General features: G+C 41.0%; 1 protein-coding gene across 4 annotated transcripts in view; it reads right to left on the reverse strand.

The window, feature by feature from the left end:
* Window positions 1-18,307, reverse strand: part of BPTF (bromodomain PHD finger transcription factor) — a 139,379-nt gene that overhangs the window by 90,382 nt on the left and 30,690 nt on the right. For all 4 annotated transcript variants that reach the window (XM_060133033.1, XM_060133034.1, XM_060133032.1 and 1 more), the window contains exons 2-3: window positions 14,876-15,698; window positions 1,670-1,893 (exon numbers count right to left, since the gene is read on the reverse strand). In XM_060133033.1, coding sequence (XP_059989016.1) covers window positions 1,670-1,893; window positions 14,876-15,698 — 1,047 coding nt within the window. The remainder of the gene's footprint in view (window positions 1-1,669; window positions 1,894-14,875; window positions 15,699-18,307) is intronic.

The following is an 18,307-nucleotide window of genomic DNA, read 5'->3' on the forward strand; positions in this document are numbered from 1 at the left end:
CCCACAGTCTGGGCAGTGTGGTACAGTAACAAAAACCTAGAGACCCAGGACCTAGCACAGATCTGACCTGAATTAACTACGTGAGCCTGGGGGTAGGCTACTAAATCTTCAGGTCTCCACTGTAAAATGAGAAAACAGAGGCCCATTTGGAAACATTTCTCTCTGAAGTCCCATAACTTTCTGGAAGTCACTAAATCCCTAATGGCTCTAATTTTCTTTCAACTAGGGTGGAGTGATACTATGGCATGGGTGCAGACCACAAGTTATATCAGCATAGACTCCTGTATATTAATAATGTTCTTTGGGTTATGATCCAATACTATCATTTTTACTTTGTTGCTCAAATCGGTCCAGCTTTTGGCCATTGGGAGCTCTTCCAGGTAAGTCCTGTATCCTTTGAACACATGAGTCCTGTAACCTTTAAACACACTTCCTTCCCACCTTCCTTCTTCTGTGCTTCCTCACTTTCCAGCACTACAAGATGTTCCAGACTCACCTTGTATTTTCTTTGCCCCAGCCCTAGAATTCTCAAGGAGTCTTGATTCTTTTTTTAATTGGAGAATGAGATTTTATTTTATTTTTTATTTTTTTGCGGTACGCGGGCCTCTCACTGCTGTGGCTTCTCCCGCTGCGGAGCATAGGCTCCGGACGCACAGGGTCAGCGGCCATGGCTCACGGGCCCAGCTGCTCCACAGCACGTGGGATCTTCCCGGACCGGGGCACGAACCCGCGTCCCCTGCATCGGCTGGCAGACTCCCAACCACTGTGCCACCAGGGAACCCCTGGAGAATGAGATTTAGAAGTCATGATCTGGGGCTTCCCTGGTGGTGTAGTGGTTGAGAATCTGCCTGCTAATGCAGGGGACACAGGTTCGAGCCCTGGTCTGGGAGGATCCCACATGCCGTGGAGCAACTAGGCCCGTGAGCCACAACTACTGAGCCTGCGCGTCTGGAGCCTGTGCTCCACAACAAGAGAGGCCGCGATAGTGAGAGGCCCACGCACCGTGATGAAGAGTGGCCCCCACGGGCTTCCCTGGTGGCACATTGGTTGAGAGTCCGCCTGCCAATGCAGGGGACACGGGTTCGTGCCCCGGTCTGGGACGATCCCACATGCCGCGGAGCGGCTGGGCCCGTGGGCCATGGCCGCTGAGCCTGCGCGTCCGGAGCCTATGCTCCGCAGCGGGAGAGGCCACAGCAGTGAGAGGCCCGCGTACCGCAAAAAAAAAAAAAAAAGATGTTACAATAGGGGAAGCATGCTGCAGCGTACGTGAAACCCTCTGTGTTATCTTAGCAACTTTTCTGTAACTCTAAAATTATTCTAAAATTAAAAGTTTATTAGAAAAAAAGAAAGCAAAGAGTAATTTTTAAAGGAATACCATTTCTCATAATTAAAAATAGGACTCCCTAAAAGGTTTATTAATAAAATTCTTGAATTAAAGAAAGAAACAAATATAATTTGGGGAACATCAGTAATGAGCAAGGCAAGGTACAAAACACTAAAATGCACAGGATCCCCAATTTATGTTAGGATGAACAAGTTCCTCTTGAGAAAATGAAATATAGAGAATTAAAATAATCATACTTGAAAATTTTAATATATTTTCATATTTTGTAGTGATTTCATACCAGGAAATGTAACAAAAAGTAAAATAAGAAAATTTCCCTCTCACCATTAGCTGCCGCCAGAAAGGATTTATTACTGCCCCGAGCCTTATTGGTCAGGTCTTCAGTTATGTCCATGTGCCGGTGGATTTCTTCACGCATTTCTTCTAGGATTTTGCAGAGTTCTGCTTCCCAGTAATCTTTGTCTAGACAGTCAATTAATTCTGCAAGCTGGACCTTTGTGCTGTAGTACCAAATTTTCTTTTCATTTTCATTTTCCGTATCTTCTTCTCTGTTTAAAAACAGCACAAAAACACTTTGATGTTAGACAAAATGGCACTTACCTGACAATTTTATCTATCCAGTGGAAGTTAAAACACACAAAGATTGTGCACTAAAGCTCAGTATATTTGCTCATAAGGGATCCTATCAAGTCTCATTCAAACTCAAGGTACTCATTTTATTTGAACCTCTAATTATTTTGATTTGCTAGCCCATAGCAGCTTAGGATAAAATAATTTGCTTGTAGTAGTGGGAAGAGAGGAATTAGTATAGCAGCAAAGAAAGATATCTAAAAACATGACATGCAGAAACATGACCTTAAAATTCAGAGCGTGTGAGTACTTGGTGGAGGACAGTCTTGGTTACACTTCAATCAACTTTAAGATCATCACTGTAACAATGCGAGGAGCAGAATAACCAGAAATTTTTAAACTGTGTTCAGTACTTGGCAGGTACAGAGCAGGTTCACATTACAGTATAGTTTAGAAACATTTCCATCCAAATGGTGTAAATGCTCTGCTAAATTCTGGTCCCTGAAGGAGTCATCTCAATCAAGTAACAATGCCTCATCCCTCTTTCTTAACGGACAATCAAAGCTCAAACTGGAGAGAAGAAGAGCACAGCAGCTTATTTTCCTGCTTAAATCTCTCTAAAGATGCCAGTCACTTGTAATGGAGGTGGAGACTTCAACACTAATAACTAAAAACACAAGGCAAATTAATGTCTAGGACCAGACTTCAAGAAACATATGTGACTTAGTTCTTCTCTCATTCAGAAGAATTCAGGAGTATGTGTGAGGTACCTAACAAGAAAGAGTCTAACATTCCTGTCTGCTCAAAGGCAAACTCACAAAGCTGAAAGAAGAGCACTTTAAGAAAGATATGGCTTTAAATGAGATATGTGAACGGGGACAAGCCACAACTCCTCTGAGCCTCTGAGACATTTTATTCACCTCACTGGTAAAATGAGGACAACAGTACCTGTCTTGAGGGACACTGTAAGATACTATACGGTAAATAAAGGTATTATAATAAGGCATCTATCATAGTGCCTGGAAAACATCATTAGCGATCAATAAACAGAAAATATTATTGTTACTAATAAGGTAGTAAATAAATTAAAATGTAGCAGAATTCCAGGAATGAGACATTCAATAATTCTGAACAAAGAAGGGATATATTAAATCATGGATAAATAAAAGGATATCAAAATTATCAAAAATTTTAAAGAAAAAGATTAATAAAGGGTTCCTGTTTTCCCTCTTTCAAATCAGCATCTGCTGACATATGATACTAATATATTTCTGTTAGAAGCTTTTTACAAAAATTTCTGAAAATCATTTTTTTAAGCTGCTCTAGATTTCACTCTACAGTGGGTATTTCTACTGACTTTTTATGACTGAGTGAGAACAATGGTCTACTCCAATTTAAAATGTTAAAGATGTCAGAATCCTCTAAATAAAAAGATTAATAGGGGGCTTCCCTGGTGGCGCAGTGGTTAAGAATCCGCCTGCCAATGCAGGGGACACGGGTTCGAGCCCTGGTCCGGGAAGATCCCAAATGCCGTGGAGTGGCTGAGCCCGTGCGCCACAAGTACTGAGCCTTCCTTCTAGAGCCCACGAGCCACAACTACTGAGCCCACGTACCACAACTACTGAAGCCCATGCGCCTAGAGCCTGAGCTCTGCAACAAGAGAAGCCACTGCAATGAGAAGTCCGCGCACCGTAACCATGAGTAGCCTACCCTCGCCTCAACTAGAGAAAGCCCACGCAGCAACAAAGACCCAATGCCGCCAAAAATAAATAATAAATAAATAAAAAGTACATAGTGAGCTTTGACGGAGCACAAGAGTTACAGGACAGCCTAATTCTTTGTTTTCTAAGATTTCAATCTTAAGGATTTTCCCTCTGTTTAATGATATCAAATTCTTTCCTTGTTTGCTTTTTTCCTCTTGATTCAGAAATATCTACAAATTTCAATGGAACAAGAAAAACATTCTACATAAAAACGTTTTTGGGGTAGAAAACAATTTATAAGCATAAGATTTCTACATGAAAGTGAGATGCTATGGGAACAAATTTAATTAAATGGACATTCTGTCCAATTTTTCAAGCAACTCACAGGCTACTAAAAGGGTCCTTATCAGTTGACTGACTTAGCCCATGCTGGCATCTGCATAATTTCCATCTTAACGGAGAACACTTAATTTTAATCTTAAGTTTCATCTTAACAGAGAATTCACAACTTTATATGGTGGCAGTCTATTCTAGATTGGAACTGCTCTGTTAGAAAGTTTTTTCCTTTTAAGAGATGACACACACCTAGTGTTTCCACCAATCCATCCTGATTCTGCCTGCTAGAATTCTCTGAAATAAACCTAACGCCTCCTCCATACACAGTCCATCAACTCTTTCACAACATCTATAATTTTACCCAGTTTTTTTTCTTTTCAGGCCAAACATGCTCAAATACTTTATTCCTCATACAGCATGTTTTCCAGTCGTCACTACCCTGATATTCTTCCCCTAAATGTACAGTTTTGTCAATGTCCCTCTAGAAACAGCTCTACTGGGGGACTTCCCTGGTGGTCCAATGGTTAAGAATCCGCCTTCCAATGCAAGGGACACGGGTTCAATCCCTGGTTGGGGAACTAAGATCCCACATGAAGCGGGGCAACTAAGCCCACACCCACAACTACTGAGCCCGCATGCCGCAGCTACAGAGCCCATGCGCTCTGGAGCCAGCATGCCACAACTAGAGAGAAGCCCACAAGATGCAACAAAAGATCCCACATGCCGCAACTAAGACCCGATGCAGCCAAAAATATATATTAAAAAAAAATACAAAGTAAAAATAGCTCTATTTTTCATTCTGCTCATCAAAGATAATACTCAACAATGACCATTTATTTTCTTCTTGAAGCTACAGAAGGATAAATTCATCAAAAGCATAAAGTAGCAAAACTGAGTGAACAATAACAGCTAATGCTTTCAAAGAAGTTTTAATATTGATGTACTTGGGCACGTTTACACAGTTTATATAACCAAGATTATCTGTTCTAATTGTAAAAGTGACAACTGCTTTCCTAGATGAATATACATCAATTTGTAAGTATCTTTGTTTATGGGGTTAGAATTTGGTTTCTACAGAAGCCCTGTCTCTAAAACGTTCCTTCTGCACACCCAAACTGGCCTGGCTTCCCTGAAGTCACAGGGGAGGACAGAATGGAATGAAAATATGGGCCAAAACTACAATTAATAGCAAACTTACAGATTATATGCCTACATTTTAAAGTCTGTTTGGCTTTTACTTAGCCAAGATAAGTAAGAGGTTAATGACTAACAGTACGTTTTGAGTTTCATTTCTAAACAAACCCACAGAAACTAGTAAGAGTGAGGAACACTAGTGTGGTGGGTTGACAAAAAGGTATGTCCACCTGAAACTGCAGAATGTGACCTTACTTGGAAGTATGGTCTTTGCAGATGTAATTAGCTAAGGATCTTGAGATGAAATCATTCTGGATTTAGGGTGAGCCCTAAATCAAATGACTGCTATCCTTACAAGCGGAGGAGAGGATTCAAAGAGACACGTGGAGAAGGTGATGTGAAGATGGAGGCAGAGATTCGAGTCATGTGCCCTTGCCTATGAGCCAGGAGACACCAAGGAAGGCCAGCAACCACCAGAAGCTAAGAGACAGGCATGGAACAGAGTCTCCCTGAGCCTCCAGAAAGAAACAATCCTGCTGACGCTGGTTTCAAACTTCTAGCCGCCAGAATCGCGAGAGAATAAATTCCTGTTGCTTTAAACAACTCATTTTATGCTCAATTTGTTATGGCAGCCCTAGGAAACTAAAACAGATTTTGATTTCATGCTTTTTTTTTATGATTTAATTTTTTAACTTATTTTTTTGGCTGCATTGGGTCTTTGTTGCTGCGCATGGACTTTCTCTAGTTGCGGCAAGCGGGGGCTACTCTTCATTGTGGTGCGTGGGCTTCTCACTGCAGTGGCTTCTCTTTGTTGCGGAGCATGGGCTCTAGGCGCGCGGGCTTCAGTAGTTGTGGCTCGCGGGCTCTAGAGCGCAGGCTCAGTAGTTGTGGCATGAGGGCTTCAGTAGTTGTGGCACGCAGGCTCAGTAGTTGTGGCTCGCAGGCTCTAGAGCACAGGCTCAGTAGTTGTGGCATGCAGGCTTCGTAGTTGTGGCACGCGGGCTCAGCAGTTGTGGTCCACAGGCTCTACAGCGCGGGCTCAGTAGTTGTGGCATGCGGGCTCAGCAGTTGTGGCTCACAGGCTCTAGAGCGCAGACTCAGTAGTTGTGGCATGTGGGCTTCAGTAATTGTGGCACGCGGGCTCAGCAGTTGTGGCTCACAGGCTCTAGAGTGTGGGCTCAGTAGCTGTGGCAATGCGGGCTTTGTAGCTGTGGCACGAGGGCTCAGTAGTTGTGGCTTGCAGGCTCTAGAGCGCAGGCTCAGTAGTTGTGGCATGCGGCCTTCAGTAGTTGTGGCACGTGGGCTCAGTAGTTGTGGCTCGTGGGCTCTAGAGTGCAGGCTCAGTAGTTGTGGCATGCGGCCTTCAGTAGTTGTGGCACGCAGGCTCAGTAGTTGTGGCTTGTGGGCTCTAGACTGCAGGCTCAGTAGTTGTGGCACACAGGCTTAGTTGCTCCACGGCACGTGGGATCTTCCCAGACCAGGCTCGAACCCGTGTCCCCTGCATTGGCAAGCAGATTCTTAACCACTGCGCCACCAGGGAAGTCCCCTAGAACAGATTTTGATACTGGGAAAGGAAGTGCTGCTATAACAGATACTTAAAAACGTGGGAGTGGCTTAGGAACTGGAAATGGGAAAAGGCTGGAAGAATTTTGAGGCACTTGACAGAAAAGGCCTAGACTTTCTCGAAGAGACAGAGGTTGGCAGAGATTGGAATTATGCTGCCAGCAAGCCAAGGAACACTTGGGGCACTAGAAGCTGTAAAGGGCAAGAAAAGAATTCTTTCCTAGAGCCTTTGGAGGGAGTGGGCCCACTGACACCTTGATTTTTTACTTCTAGCCTCCAGAACTGTGAGAAAATTAATCTCTCACTTTGCCTTGTTACAGCAGCCACAGGAAGCTAATGCGGTTCAGGGGTCAGAGATTACAGGCAGCCCGAGGAGGTTAAAAGCACGCATTCTGGAGTCACAATGCCTGGGACTGAATTCTGATTCTGCCACTTACTAGTTGTACGATACTGGATAAATTACTTAACCTCTCTCTTGCCTCAACTTCTCCCTCTGAAAAATGGGGTGACAGTACTTACATCAAAATGCTGTTGTGAGGATAAAACACATAAAGTGCTTCGAACACTGACAGCACGTGGTGGGTGCAATCTGCAGGGTTGCTATTATGTTCTTCATCTGATGAAGTATATGATATTTACCTTAAAACAAATAATTACAAGTTTAATGGGTGTTTTAAAAAAAAAGATGTGTTTCACGGTGCAAGAGGGAGAGAAATTCAGAGGAAAAAGCCCTAGGAAATGGCATAAATAGGCTGACTTGAAGGATAAGTTAGTCGAAAGGCTTTGCGGGTTTTTAGTTTGCTTTTTATTGATTTTGTTTTGGGTGGTGGGAAGCAAAAGAAATAAATACACAAAATTAGGGATCTGTGAACTTTCTGTTAAGAGCAAATGGAAGTATGTAATTGAAAGGTTTTTCAACTTGGGAGGGAAAAGACCTGATCAGAATGGCTGTTTTAAAAATAATCCAGCTATGGGGATTTCCCTGGTGGTCCAGTGGCTAAGACTCCACGCTCCCAATGCAGAGGGCCCAGGCTCAATCCCTGGTCGGGGAACTAGATCCCACATGCTGCAACTAAGAGTTCGCATGCCGCAACTCAATGATCCCGTGTGCCACAACAAAGACCTGATGCAGCCAAAATAAATAAATAAATATTTAAAAAAAAAAATCATCCAGCTATGGAACAGAGAAGAGAATTGGGGAGTTACACATACACCAGTTTGGAGACTACTAAACTAGTCTAATCAAGATGATGTTGACAGTGAGAATGGAGAGAAATGGATTCAATATTTAAGAGGTAATTAAAAGATGTAACAAACAACATAGGACAAAAGACTATTCCCAGGTTTCTAGCCTGAGCAGCCAGTAGGATGGTGATCCCATTTACTAAGATGGCAACACTGAATGAAGGGTAGGTAATGGGGGCAAGTGATGCATGCAGTTTTAGACATGTTGTATCTGAGGTGCCTGCTATGTGGACTTGTCCAGGAGGCTGCTGGTATGCAGAACTGGACACAGGCAGAAGGATTACAGGCGTAGGTCTGATGGCAACTGAGTCAACAAGTAAATAGGTGGCTTATGGCTAGAACGTGGAGGTGCAGGTGGAAAGCTGTACAGGTTAAAAAGCATAAATTAGTTCATCTGGAAAATGAAAAAATGCAGAGTTTTAAAATGCTGTGTTCAAGGTAATTTTATTCAGAACAGACAGTGACAGGAAACAGTGCTCGTCTAATCTGGCAGTTCCTATTTTACTAGAAGTCCCAATTTGAGAGCAAAGGACTGATAGAATGAAAGCAATATTTAAGAAAGACTGGCCTTCTTACATAACAGATTGAAATTGATCTCTAAATTGTTTGCTCAGTAAGTATCTTGGTTCCTCAGGTAGACTATAAACTGATGTTTAAGAACTTTTCTTTTATTCCCTAACCTATTCAAATAACATATTTTTAAATGAGTATTAAACAAATAAAAGCAATAAGAGGAAAATAGTTTCTATAAACTATTGGTATCACAATTAAAGTGTTCACTGCCCCAGACTTTGTTTTAGACATAACCCCCTTGGGCAATAAGTCCACTGATTTATCATTTTAAGCTTCTGGACTTCCAGGGAAAACATATACCAGATCTCCACATAACATAAGCTGAGCAATTTACAATGGTTTCAAAACTTTCATCAGTAGTCCACATATCACCTACCACAAGGGGGCGCGTAAACGGAAATTGTTTTGATCTAAATTTTAAAATGATGTAAAATCTCACATTTACTCAAATTATTCACAAGGAACAATTATTATTAACAATGATATTTAGGGACTTTCCTGGTGGTGCTCCAAATGCAGGGGGCCTGGGTTCGATCCCAGGTCAGGGAACTAGATCCCACACACATGCTGCAACTAAGAGTTCACATACCACAAATAAGGAGCCCACGTACTGCAACTAAGGAGCTGGTGAGCCACAACTAAGACCCAGCGCAACCAAATAAATAAATAAATATTTTAAAAAATTGAAAAAATCTTTGTATCTGACTTTTAACAAAGAAAATAGTCAAAATGTCACAACACATGAAAAAAAGTATCATACTTGTTCATCTGAGATTTTCATTAAATTCTGTGTACTTTATTACGCAATAAGAAAGGCAGTTTGAGAGATTATGACTAAAGCTTTTAAAGCAAATAAATGTAAGTGAATAGTTTCCCTGACAAACATGTAATTTAAAGAATTTGTTCTATTTAGATTATTTCATTTCATTGGTAATGTACCACAAATCCATGCATGGGTACCTTCTTAAGTCCTTTCACTCCTGTAATTTTAAAGCTTTGCACCTATTTAACCACATTCAAAGGGTCTTCTACTTGTCTGAATGTTGTTTTATATACTGATATTGAATTATCAAGAAACAGGACTTTTTTGAAACATCACTTAATTTATGTCATATTTTCTAAAAATGCCTGTGTTTCAAATTTATAAGATCTCAGAAAAACCCAGTCCCAACAGAGCCAAAACCATTATACAATCTTTCTCCCCGCAGTTATGAGCATTGCTTTTAACAGCTAAAACAAGGCAAATTGCCGACTTCTCAAGATGATGGCTTGGAAACTAGACTACAGTATAAAATTAGCTATTGAAAATATTCTTGGGAGTTCCCTGGCGGTCCAGTGGTTAGGACTCCACGCTTTCACTGCCTTGGCCCGGATTCAATCCCTGGTCGGGGAACTAAGATCCTGCAAGCTGCATAGTGTGGTCAAAAAAAAGAAAAGAAGAAACAAGAAAAGAGAATATTCTTATAAATAGGTCCTGAAAAAATAATTCTAGGTCCTACTTCCTAATAGCCATAGAGTCTTGGGCAGGTCCTAGAGCAAGTTATTTAACTTCTCTGAGTTTAGTTCTTCATCTATAAAATGTACAAAAATAGTACCCACATTACTGGGTTGTTGTAAGGGTTAATGAAAAAAAGTATATACAAAATGCTTATTAGAAAACTGTAAGGCACACATTATTCTAAGTGAAAGAACTGAGATACAAAATAATATTATTATATGTTTCTTTTTATATGAAATGTTTAGAAAAAGCGAATTTATACAAACAGCAGAGTGATTTTCTAAGGCTGATAATGGGAGTAAGATTAACTGTAAACAGATATGAGACCACTTTCAGAATGACTGAAATGTGGAGTAACCAACCACTTGGATTTGTCTCAGAAGAAAATGTTTCCTGGGATGTGGGACTTTCAGTGCTAGTTTACTAAAATTATAGAATTGTATATCTACAACAATAGAATTTTATAATACATAAATTAATAAACAGCTCAGGGAATTCTCTGGTGGTCCAGGGGTTAGGACCCTGTGCTTCCACTGCAGGGGGCACAGGTTTGATCCCTGGTCGGGGAACTAAGATCCCGCAAGCAGCACAGCGCGGCCAAAAACAAAAAAACAAAAAAAACCCCAACTCAATAAAGCTGTTAAAGTAAATAACAGAATAATAAAAATACTAGGTATACTTCACAAATAGTGTCTTGATTACTAAAGTAAACATACAGGGGCTTCCCTGGTGGCGCAGTGGTTGGGAATCCACGTGCCAATGCAGGGGACACGGGTTCGAGCCCTGGCCCAGGAGGATCCCACGTGCCGTGGAGCAACTGGGCCTGTGTGCCACAACTGCTGAGCCTGCGCTCTGGAGCCCACGAGCCACAGCTGCTAAGCCCACCTGCCACAGCTGCTGAGGCCCACGCGCCTAGAGCCTGTGCTCTGCAACAAGAGAAGCCACCACAATGAGAAGCCTGCGCACCGCAACAAAGAGTAGCCCCCGCTCCTCGCAACTAGAGAAAGCCCGCGTGCAGCAACAAAGACCCAACGCGGCCAAAAATAAATAAATAAATAAATTTTATAAATAAATAAACATACAAGCATTCACAATTCATGAAGCAATGACAATTCTCATTTTATAGGTGAAAAAAATCAGGCTTAGAAGGGTTGCAGGTGCTTTAATATGACACAGAACTTGTAATTAACAAGGCCAGGAATGCAAACCAGGGCTAGTTTCAGAGCTTTAATATTTAACCACTCTGTATGACAACTGTCTAGTAATAAATGGCCTGGATAAAGACAAGAAAAAAAAAAGTAAACATACAAATTTAAGATATATATTGTGAAACCATAAATGTCAGAAAGTAAAAGGTTCTTATATACTGAAATAACAAAAATTTATAAACATAATTTGATTTTTTATTGTCATTTTTGAAGGTTATAAAATTGTGTATAAAATTTTCAGAGAAAAGGCAAATTTACTATTTAGGTTATATAAAAATAAAAATGAACTTTTCAATCCAATGATAAATTAAATCTGTTACTGTCCGTAGGGCAAGTTGACAGTTTAATAAACTCCTTGAGGATCTCTCTAGATTTACCCATTTTCCTGGCTGGGGATATACTTTTTGTTAAAAAAAAAAAAAAGCTGTTGAAATTTTAACTTCCTTTTTTTCTACGTAAATATAATATGTAAAAAACAAACAAAAAAACTGTACAGCATATATTAAGTGCTGAATAAATGTTGATGTTGGCTATTGTTATTACTAACCCATCAGCAACTAGTTCCACCTATAGGTCCCTAACACCAAGGCCTACACCATTGATTATTGTGTGATAAGCCTTACATTACAGATGTCAAGGCCTACCTATATGTGGACAAAGCACCTTTGGGATGTCTGGGGCCCAAAACAGCAGCACAGGGAAGGAAGTGAGAGGCAGTGAGAATGAACATCCAAAAAGGGTGAAGAAAGGCAGGATAGGGAAGGGAACAAAAGAATGGGAGAACAGGAGCACAGAATAGACTTCATTTACTTCCTGATTTGTTCACAGCAATCCTGATGACTCTGAGACCTTCCGGGAAGGCACATGAGACTGAGTGGATAGGGTCTGTAAACTGCTGCGCTGAACATCTAGAGAGCACAAGCACCAGGCTCCCTGAAAGGCAGTCTCACTGACTTTTCACATAGAATGAAAGACTGCATTAAACTTCAAACCAAAATGTGGTTCCAGTTATCTTTTCCTTTGTACTGACCTCGCCAACACAAGTTTCCATGCTACATCTCCATAGCATGACATGAGAAAGGTGGCACAATAAACACCACAACCAGATATTTGGGAGATACGGGGGCAAAAAACAAAAAAAATTATACAAAATTTTAAAATAACTGATCCAAACCAAATCATACAAAATATACTTTGTATATTTAAAACTTTTAAAACTTCATATACTGTTTCTCATATCAGTTTCTGGATTAAGGTAAAAGACTGAATCCACACATCTCAGTTTGCTCCCTCTTGAAACCCTCTTAAAACCACTTAAGAAATATTTTTAAAGATTTAAACTTACAAGATTAGAGAAAATAAGAGAGACAACAAAAAAATTTTTGGAAGCAGGAAAGCAAATGGACAAGTGATAACCGCCTTTAACCAGAGCCAAGAAAGCCCAATCCGAAACGTAAAGGGTGGAGCTGAGAACCAACAATCACCAAAATGAGGAGGGGAGTATCGACAGCAGAGAAGTGCTTGAAAGCTGTTTTAGGAGCAGATCCCAAGGCCACCTATCTATCCACTTCAAGCCACTAAAGGTTTAGTCTCTACAGGAGGTAAAAGTGAGGTTCTCTGGCCCAGGGGACACCAGGTGCAGGTGTGAACAAAGGTCCTGTACAGAAAACCAAGGTACTGAGTGGCTATGTACACAGTAAATGCGGTGTGCATAGTAAATGCAGCCCGCCTCCACCACCCAGCCAGCCAAACCCTCATGCTCCAAGCAGAACACCAGAGAAGGCCTCTCTGGGTCACCTGACCAGCTCAGAAGGAAGGACTAAAGATAGTGAGTGACATCAGGGACCACCAAGAAAAAAGATTAAGAAAATCACCCAACGATTAAGCTCAAAATTGATATGGCCTACACACTTGCTCAGAACTTCCAATCAGCTGTATAATCCCGCAGTGCTAATCAGGAGCAGAAAATTAAGGATTAATAGACATCTGAGGATGGAAGAGACAGACCAATACACACAGCAGGAAGAAGCAGCCTGGAAGAAACACAGACCATTCACTGTGGGGAAAAACACATGAAAAAACTATCAATAACATCCTCGAAAGTAAGAGAAATTATTATTTCCAGAAAACAAAAAACTAAGATTTGATTTTATTTTTTAAAAAGGAGGATGATTTTAAGAACAAAAGAGCTCTTAGAAAATAAAAATGTGATAGAATATAAAAAATAAATAGTAGGGCTTGAAGACCAAGATAAGGAAATCTAGAAAAATTGAGTAACACACGCACACACACACACATTCCAAAGAGGACGAAGACAAAGAGGAAAACTGGAGTGAAAAGATAAAATCAGAAGACCAAAGTAGGAAGCCCAACATTCAATAAAGTAATAGTTCAAGATAAATACAACAGGCAAAAGGAGAGGAGGAAGTCCTCAAGGGAAGTTCTCAGAACTGACTCAACTGTCAGATTGCAAGTGCCCACCACACACACAATGGATGAAAACAGACCCACACAAGGTCCTATCACTCGAAAACTGCAGAAAACTCTGAAGGCAAAGAGAAGATTCTACAAGTTTCCAGGTAAGTCCAAAGTGGTTATATACAAAGAATCAATGAATGGATTCAGGTTTCTCAACAGCAACACTACAAGAAGACAACTGTACAAAATTCTGAAATTCGCTGTTTACTCTGTACCATCTTTAAAAACTAAGGGTGGACCTGGCTAAGATACTTCTCTGTACCTGGCTTGGCCTGACCATGTGCTGATGAAGTTCCTTCTCTCCTCTCTATGCCTGCTCTTTCATTTCATCTCACCACAAATTTTCTGATTTGACCTAATTCTGAGAGCTTGAAGAAGGCTTTGAAAACTTTAGAAGCTGAGGACTTCCCTGGTGGTCCAGTGGTCAAGACACCGCGCTTCCACTGCAGGGTGTACAGGGTGTTCGATCCCTAGTCGGGGAACTAAGATCCCACATGTCACACAGCGCAGCCAAAAGAAAATAAATAAATAAACGAATGAATGAATGAATAAACAAAATATTTTAAAAAGAAAAGCTTTAGAAGCTGAAAATACAAAGTAACCCACTCCCTCTGACCATACTTCTACAGGATGTCCAAAACCAAGTCCACACTACAACCCTGCCAAGCACCCTCACTTCCCCAGACTTCCTCCCGCCCTTCCCACTGTCCTGCCTGGAAGAATCTCGTGAAAACCCTCAGGTTGGGCTTCTCCTGGGAGGCTGCAACCAATCATGGCAGCACTGATCTTTCCTTAGACAGTTTCTTTGTTCTTGCTGCTCCATTTTATATACCAATATAGTAAAACTAAAAAGAGAAGCAAGAAAATCCTAACACCAAAGTTAGGATGCAGATTACCTCATGGTGGGCTGCAGGGAATCTAACGGGGGAAGGGCCCACAATGGCATGTGGCATCCCACCTAGTAAGTAACGTTCTGCTTTCCATCCTAGGCATTGAGTACAATGGTGTGTATTTTGCTTTTTTTCATACACCCTTCTTTCCTTACAATTTTAAAAACTGTTTTAATGTACATATTCTTTCAAGTTAGAAATTATTAAACTATACAACTCATTATTAAATCACCAAGGTTTATATCACATCAGCAGCACAGCTCTACATCAATCATGAAGGAAGTTGGCTTAATTTTAAATACATACAAAAATTTAAGACCAGATTTACTCACATTATGAGTCTTCGGTTTAAGAACCAGTATTTCCTCCGACTTCTGTCATATCCAATAGGTTCATGTCGAATATATGGTTTGTTTTTTTGGATTTCAGCAACGCAGTCAGTCACACCAGGAACCTTATGTGCTACACAGACTTCACACTGCCACTCATCCTCTGGCACCTCCTCAAGAGGCGGCTTCACACATTCCAAATGGTACACTGCTGAGCAGGTCTCACAGCAAAGCAAATCCCCGAGTTTGTGACAAACCCTACAGTGGTCATCGTACTGGATCACCCCTTCAGACATCAACTCCTCACGAGCAATGTTTGTGGTAAGAAACTGATCGACTAAGAACTGCAGAACTTTGATTTTGTTCTCTACTGGTCCATAAGGATAGTCCTCTGCTTCTTGGTAAGGAAGGACATGATGGTACTCCTTGTCACTCTCACAGTACACCCGCAGCACCTCTGGCCACGTCATGCCATCGATGAAATACAGCGTGGAATTCACGCTATCTTTCAGATCGGCAGGTCCAAAGGTAGTATTGGAGGTGTCTTCTTCACGCAAAACTGCTTTCAAAAGCACTACGTGCATCTCCGCCATAAGTGTGCACTGCTCTTGACTCACCAGAGCTGCACAAAAGTCCTCAAAGCGAAAAGGAGATAACCTTAAAACTGTACCAAAGTTCCGCAGTACCTCATAAATGGCAATAACATTCATTATATGCTCGTTAGGCACCATTAAATCCTCAGAGGACTTGGGAAATTCAAGGGGTGGGATGTCTTTTTCTTCCAATATTGGAGAACGAGGCCGATGTACTCTCGGTTTTCGCCTACCTGTAAATAAAGAAATGGTATAATTACAAATCAATACATCATTTCTACAAACTAAGGTTTTTCCTATTTGGACATATAGCCCCAAAAAGAGAGACGCATACTTCTATTTTTTCAGTAACTGTCAAGTTAAAATAATACCAAGAAGCAATGATTTAGCTCTAATCTTTAAGTCTATAGAAAATCTAAATTTAAAGTGTTCCCATTATATCCCAAACTAGAAGTAAAAAAAAAATTACAATTATAATCAGTTCTCAATTACCTAGAGGGGTTAACTGGTTTACAGGTAACCATGATAAAAAATAACAGTGCATTTGTGAAAGATCTGACAAGAACATAAATGAGAAAAAGACATCTCCAAAGAAGAGAACAGGCGTAACAGATCTCACATGGTGCCAGCTGCACTAAGAAATGCCTCTCAGCAATCAGACAGGAAGTTCTCTGGTGCAGCGCACCCTTTCCTTGGCCAGTTCTTCCTGAGAGCCATGTAATGGGGAGTTCCACAGTGAAGCACAAGGTTAGGGCTGAGACAGAAAGGAAGAAGAAATAAGGAAGAGAGAAGAGAAGCAGGGTTCCAATACTGGGAGAAAAAGGGGGAGCGGGGCTCACTTAGGAAACAGACAACAGATTATAATTTTTAGCTGTAAATTAAGCAACAGGAGGCGTGCCTGTTCGCCAATTTATGAAATGTACAGTCCAGGAATATATATGTATGTAAATGTATCAATATATAGCATTTGAGACCTTAGTTCGTAACAAGCAAGCAGATCTCATTTAATCCTCTGAACAAGTCTATGAGGTATTAATAAGAAACTTATGGAAAGAAACAATTTTCTCCAGAATTGCCATGCCCATGCCTGCATTATTATTATTATTACACTTTCCAATGATATTTACAGAATAGCAAATGTACTTTTAAATAGCAGACTTTTTATGAGATCAATTAACATTAAATTTATTTTTATGCTATTGTTGTTTTATTAACTATGGTTTTGGGTTGCTGGTCACCTCTTAACTGCCTCCTCCCTTCCCCATTGCTGTGCCCTCCTCACATCTAGTGAATTCTCATCATGTACAAACTAAAAGGGTACAGGGCACCAGGAAAAGAAAGTATGCTAAAGAATATAAAAGGTCAAGATCTTTTATTTTATACAATGCACCCCCCATATTCATTCACTGGAAAGATTTTCCAAATAAGATTATATCCATTAGTTTCTGCAGAAAAAAGTCCAAGGGATCACTCTGGGCCAGACTTTGCTGGTGAGCCTACATCGTAAGAAAGAAACCTCCTCCATCTCAGCAAATATCCATCTACTACAAAGATACAGTTTTCGCAGATTCAATTAAATCACAGAATCACCATGCTAGTAATAAGCACCACGATGGTAATCCAGTACATTTCACTGTCTTCTGGAAGTTACTTGGGCCTCATTTGCAAAAGTATAAATGAGAGAAAGCAGAAAAGGATTAAAGGGAAGACTGAACCTAGAGGAATACCCTCAAATGCAGGAGAAGAAACACAAGTCACCAAATGAGACAAACCTGCTTATAGAAACAGTCCTTGTGTTCCTCTCAGCTGTTTACGCAAAATGCTGTCAAACAGAGTCCAAGTAAAGGATTACATAAGGAAAGGCTGGAAAAGTAGTTCTAGGATCAGAACATGGATCCGTAAATGTTAGGTGTAGGCATTTTTACAGCACTTTATTCTGGCAGTAATGTAGGTTGATGGCTTTGAATGAAGTAATGAAAACTTTTTCAGCAGGGCAGGGACATAAGAATGTTCCAGAAAGACTTCTCTGGCTTCAGTGTATACAATGAATAGGACAGGGGGAACAAACCAGACACAGGGCATCTTCTGCAACTACCCAGAAGATAAAGACCTGGATTCAGAGTCTGGCTGTGGGAATGAAGAAAAAGATGAATAAAAGTGACCTTATGAAGAAAGAAACCAACTGGTGTGGAACATAACACCACCACCCTAAGATTTAACTCTGGTACCATTTCCTCCAAAAGACTATTCTAACTCCCCCAAACTCTTCTGAATTCTCGTAGCCTTCTTTGAATCATTTGTTACCCTACAATTTACCTATTCATGGTATCCATTCCACCTCCATAGCTGAACACCCACCTCTTACGCCAAAGAAAGATCTGGCACGTTTGTTTTACTGGAAGCATTAGCTAGCATCATTCCCTTTAGAGAATTACCCTTCCCCTACACCATGTGATTCTGATGGGGCCCCCAAACACAGTATTCCACCTCTTGATCACTGGCAAAGCAGGCCAGTGAGAGTCTTGCCTGGTATTTTATATTCAGATGCTGAGTGAGAAGTGATCTGAAGCTCGTTCTTTCCATGAAGGTGGCCAGAGGCTGTATGTGGCTAACCCACCTTTACCTCCCTTGTGGAAGAAGGGAATAAGGACAAGAGACAGAAGCAGAAATGGGAGATAAGTATTGATAACTCACGAGTACTGACAGAACCTGTCATTCAAATTTCCCAGTCAGGACTTCCCTGGTGGCGCAATGGTTAAGAATCCGCCTGCCAATGCAGGGGACATGGGTTCGATCCCTGGTCCAGGAAGATCCCACATGCTGCAGAGCAACCGGGCCTGTG

Source organism: Lagenorhynchus albirostris, chromosome 20, assembly GCF_949774975.1.
Source record: "Lagenorhynchus albirostris chromosome 20, mLagAlb1.1, whole genome shotgun sequence".
Taxonomy (NCBI): domain Eukaryota; kingdom Metazoa; phylum Chordata; class Mammalia; order Artiodactyla; family Delphinidae; genus Lagenorhynchus; species Lagenorhynchus albirostris.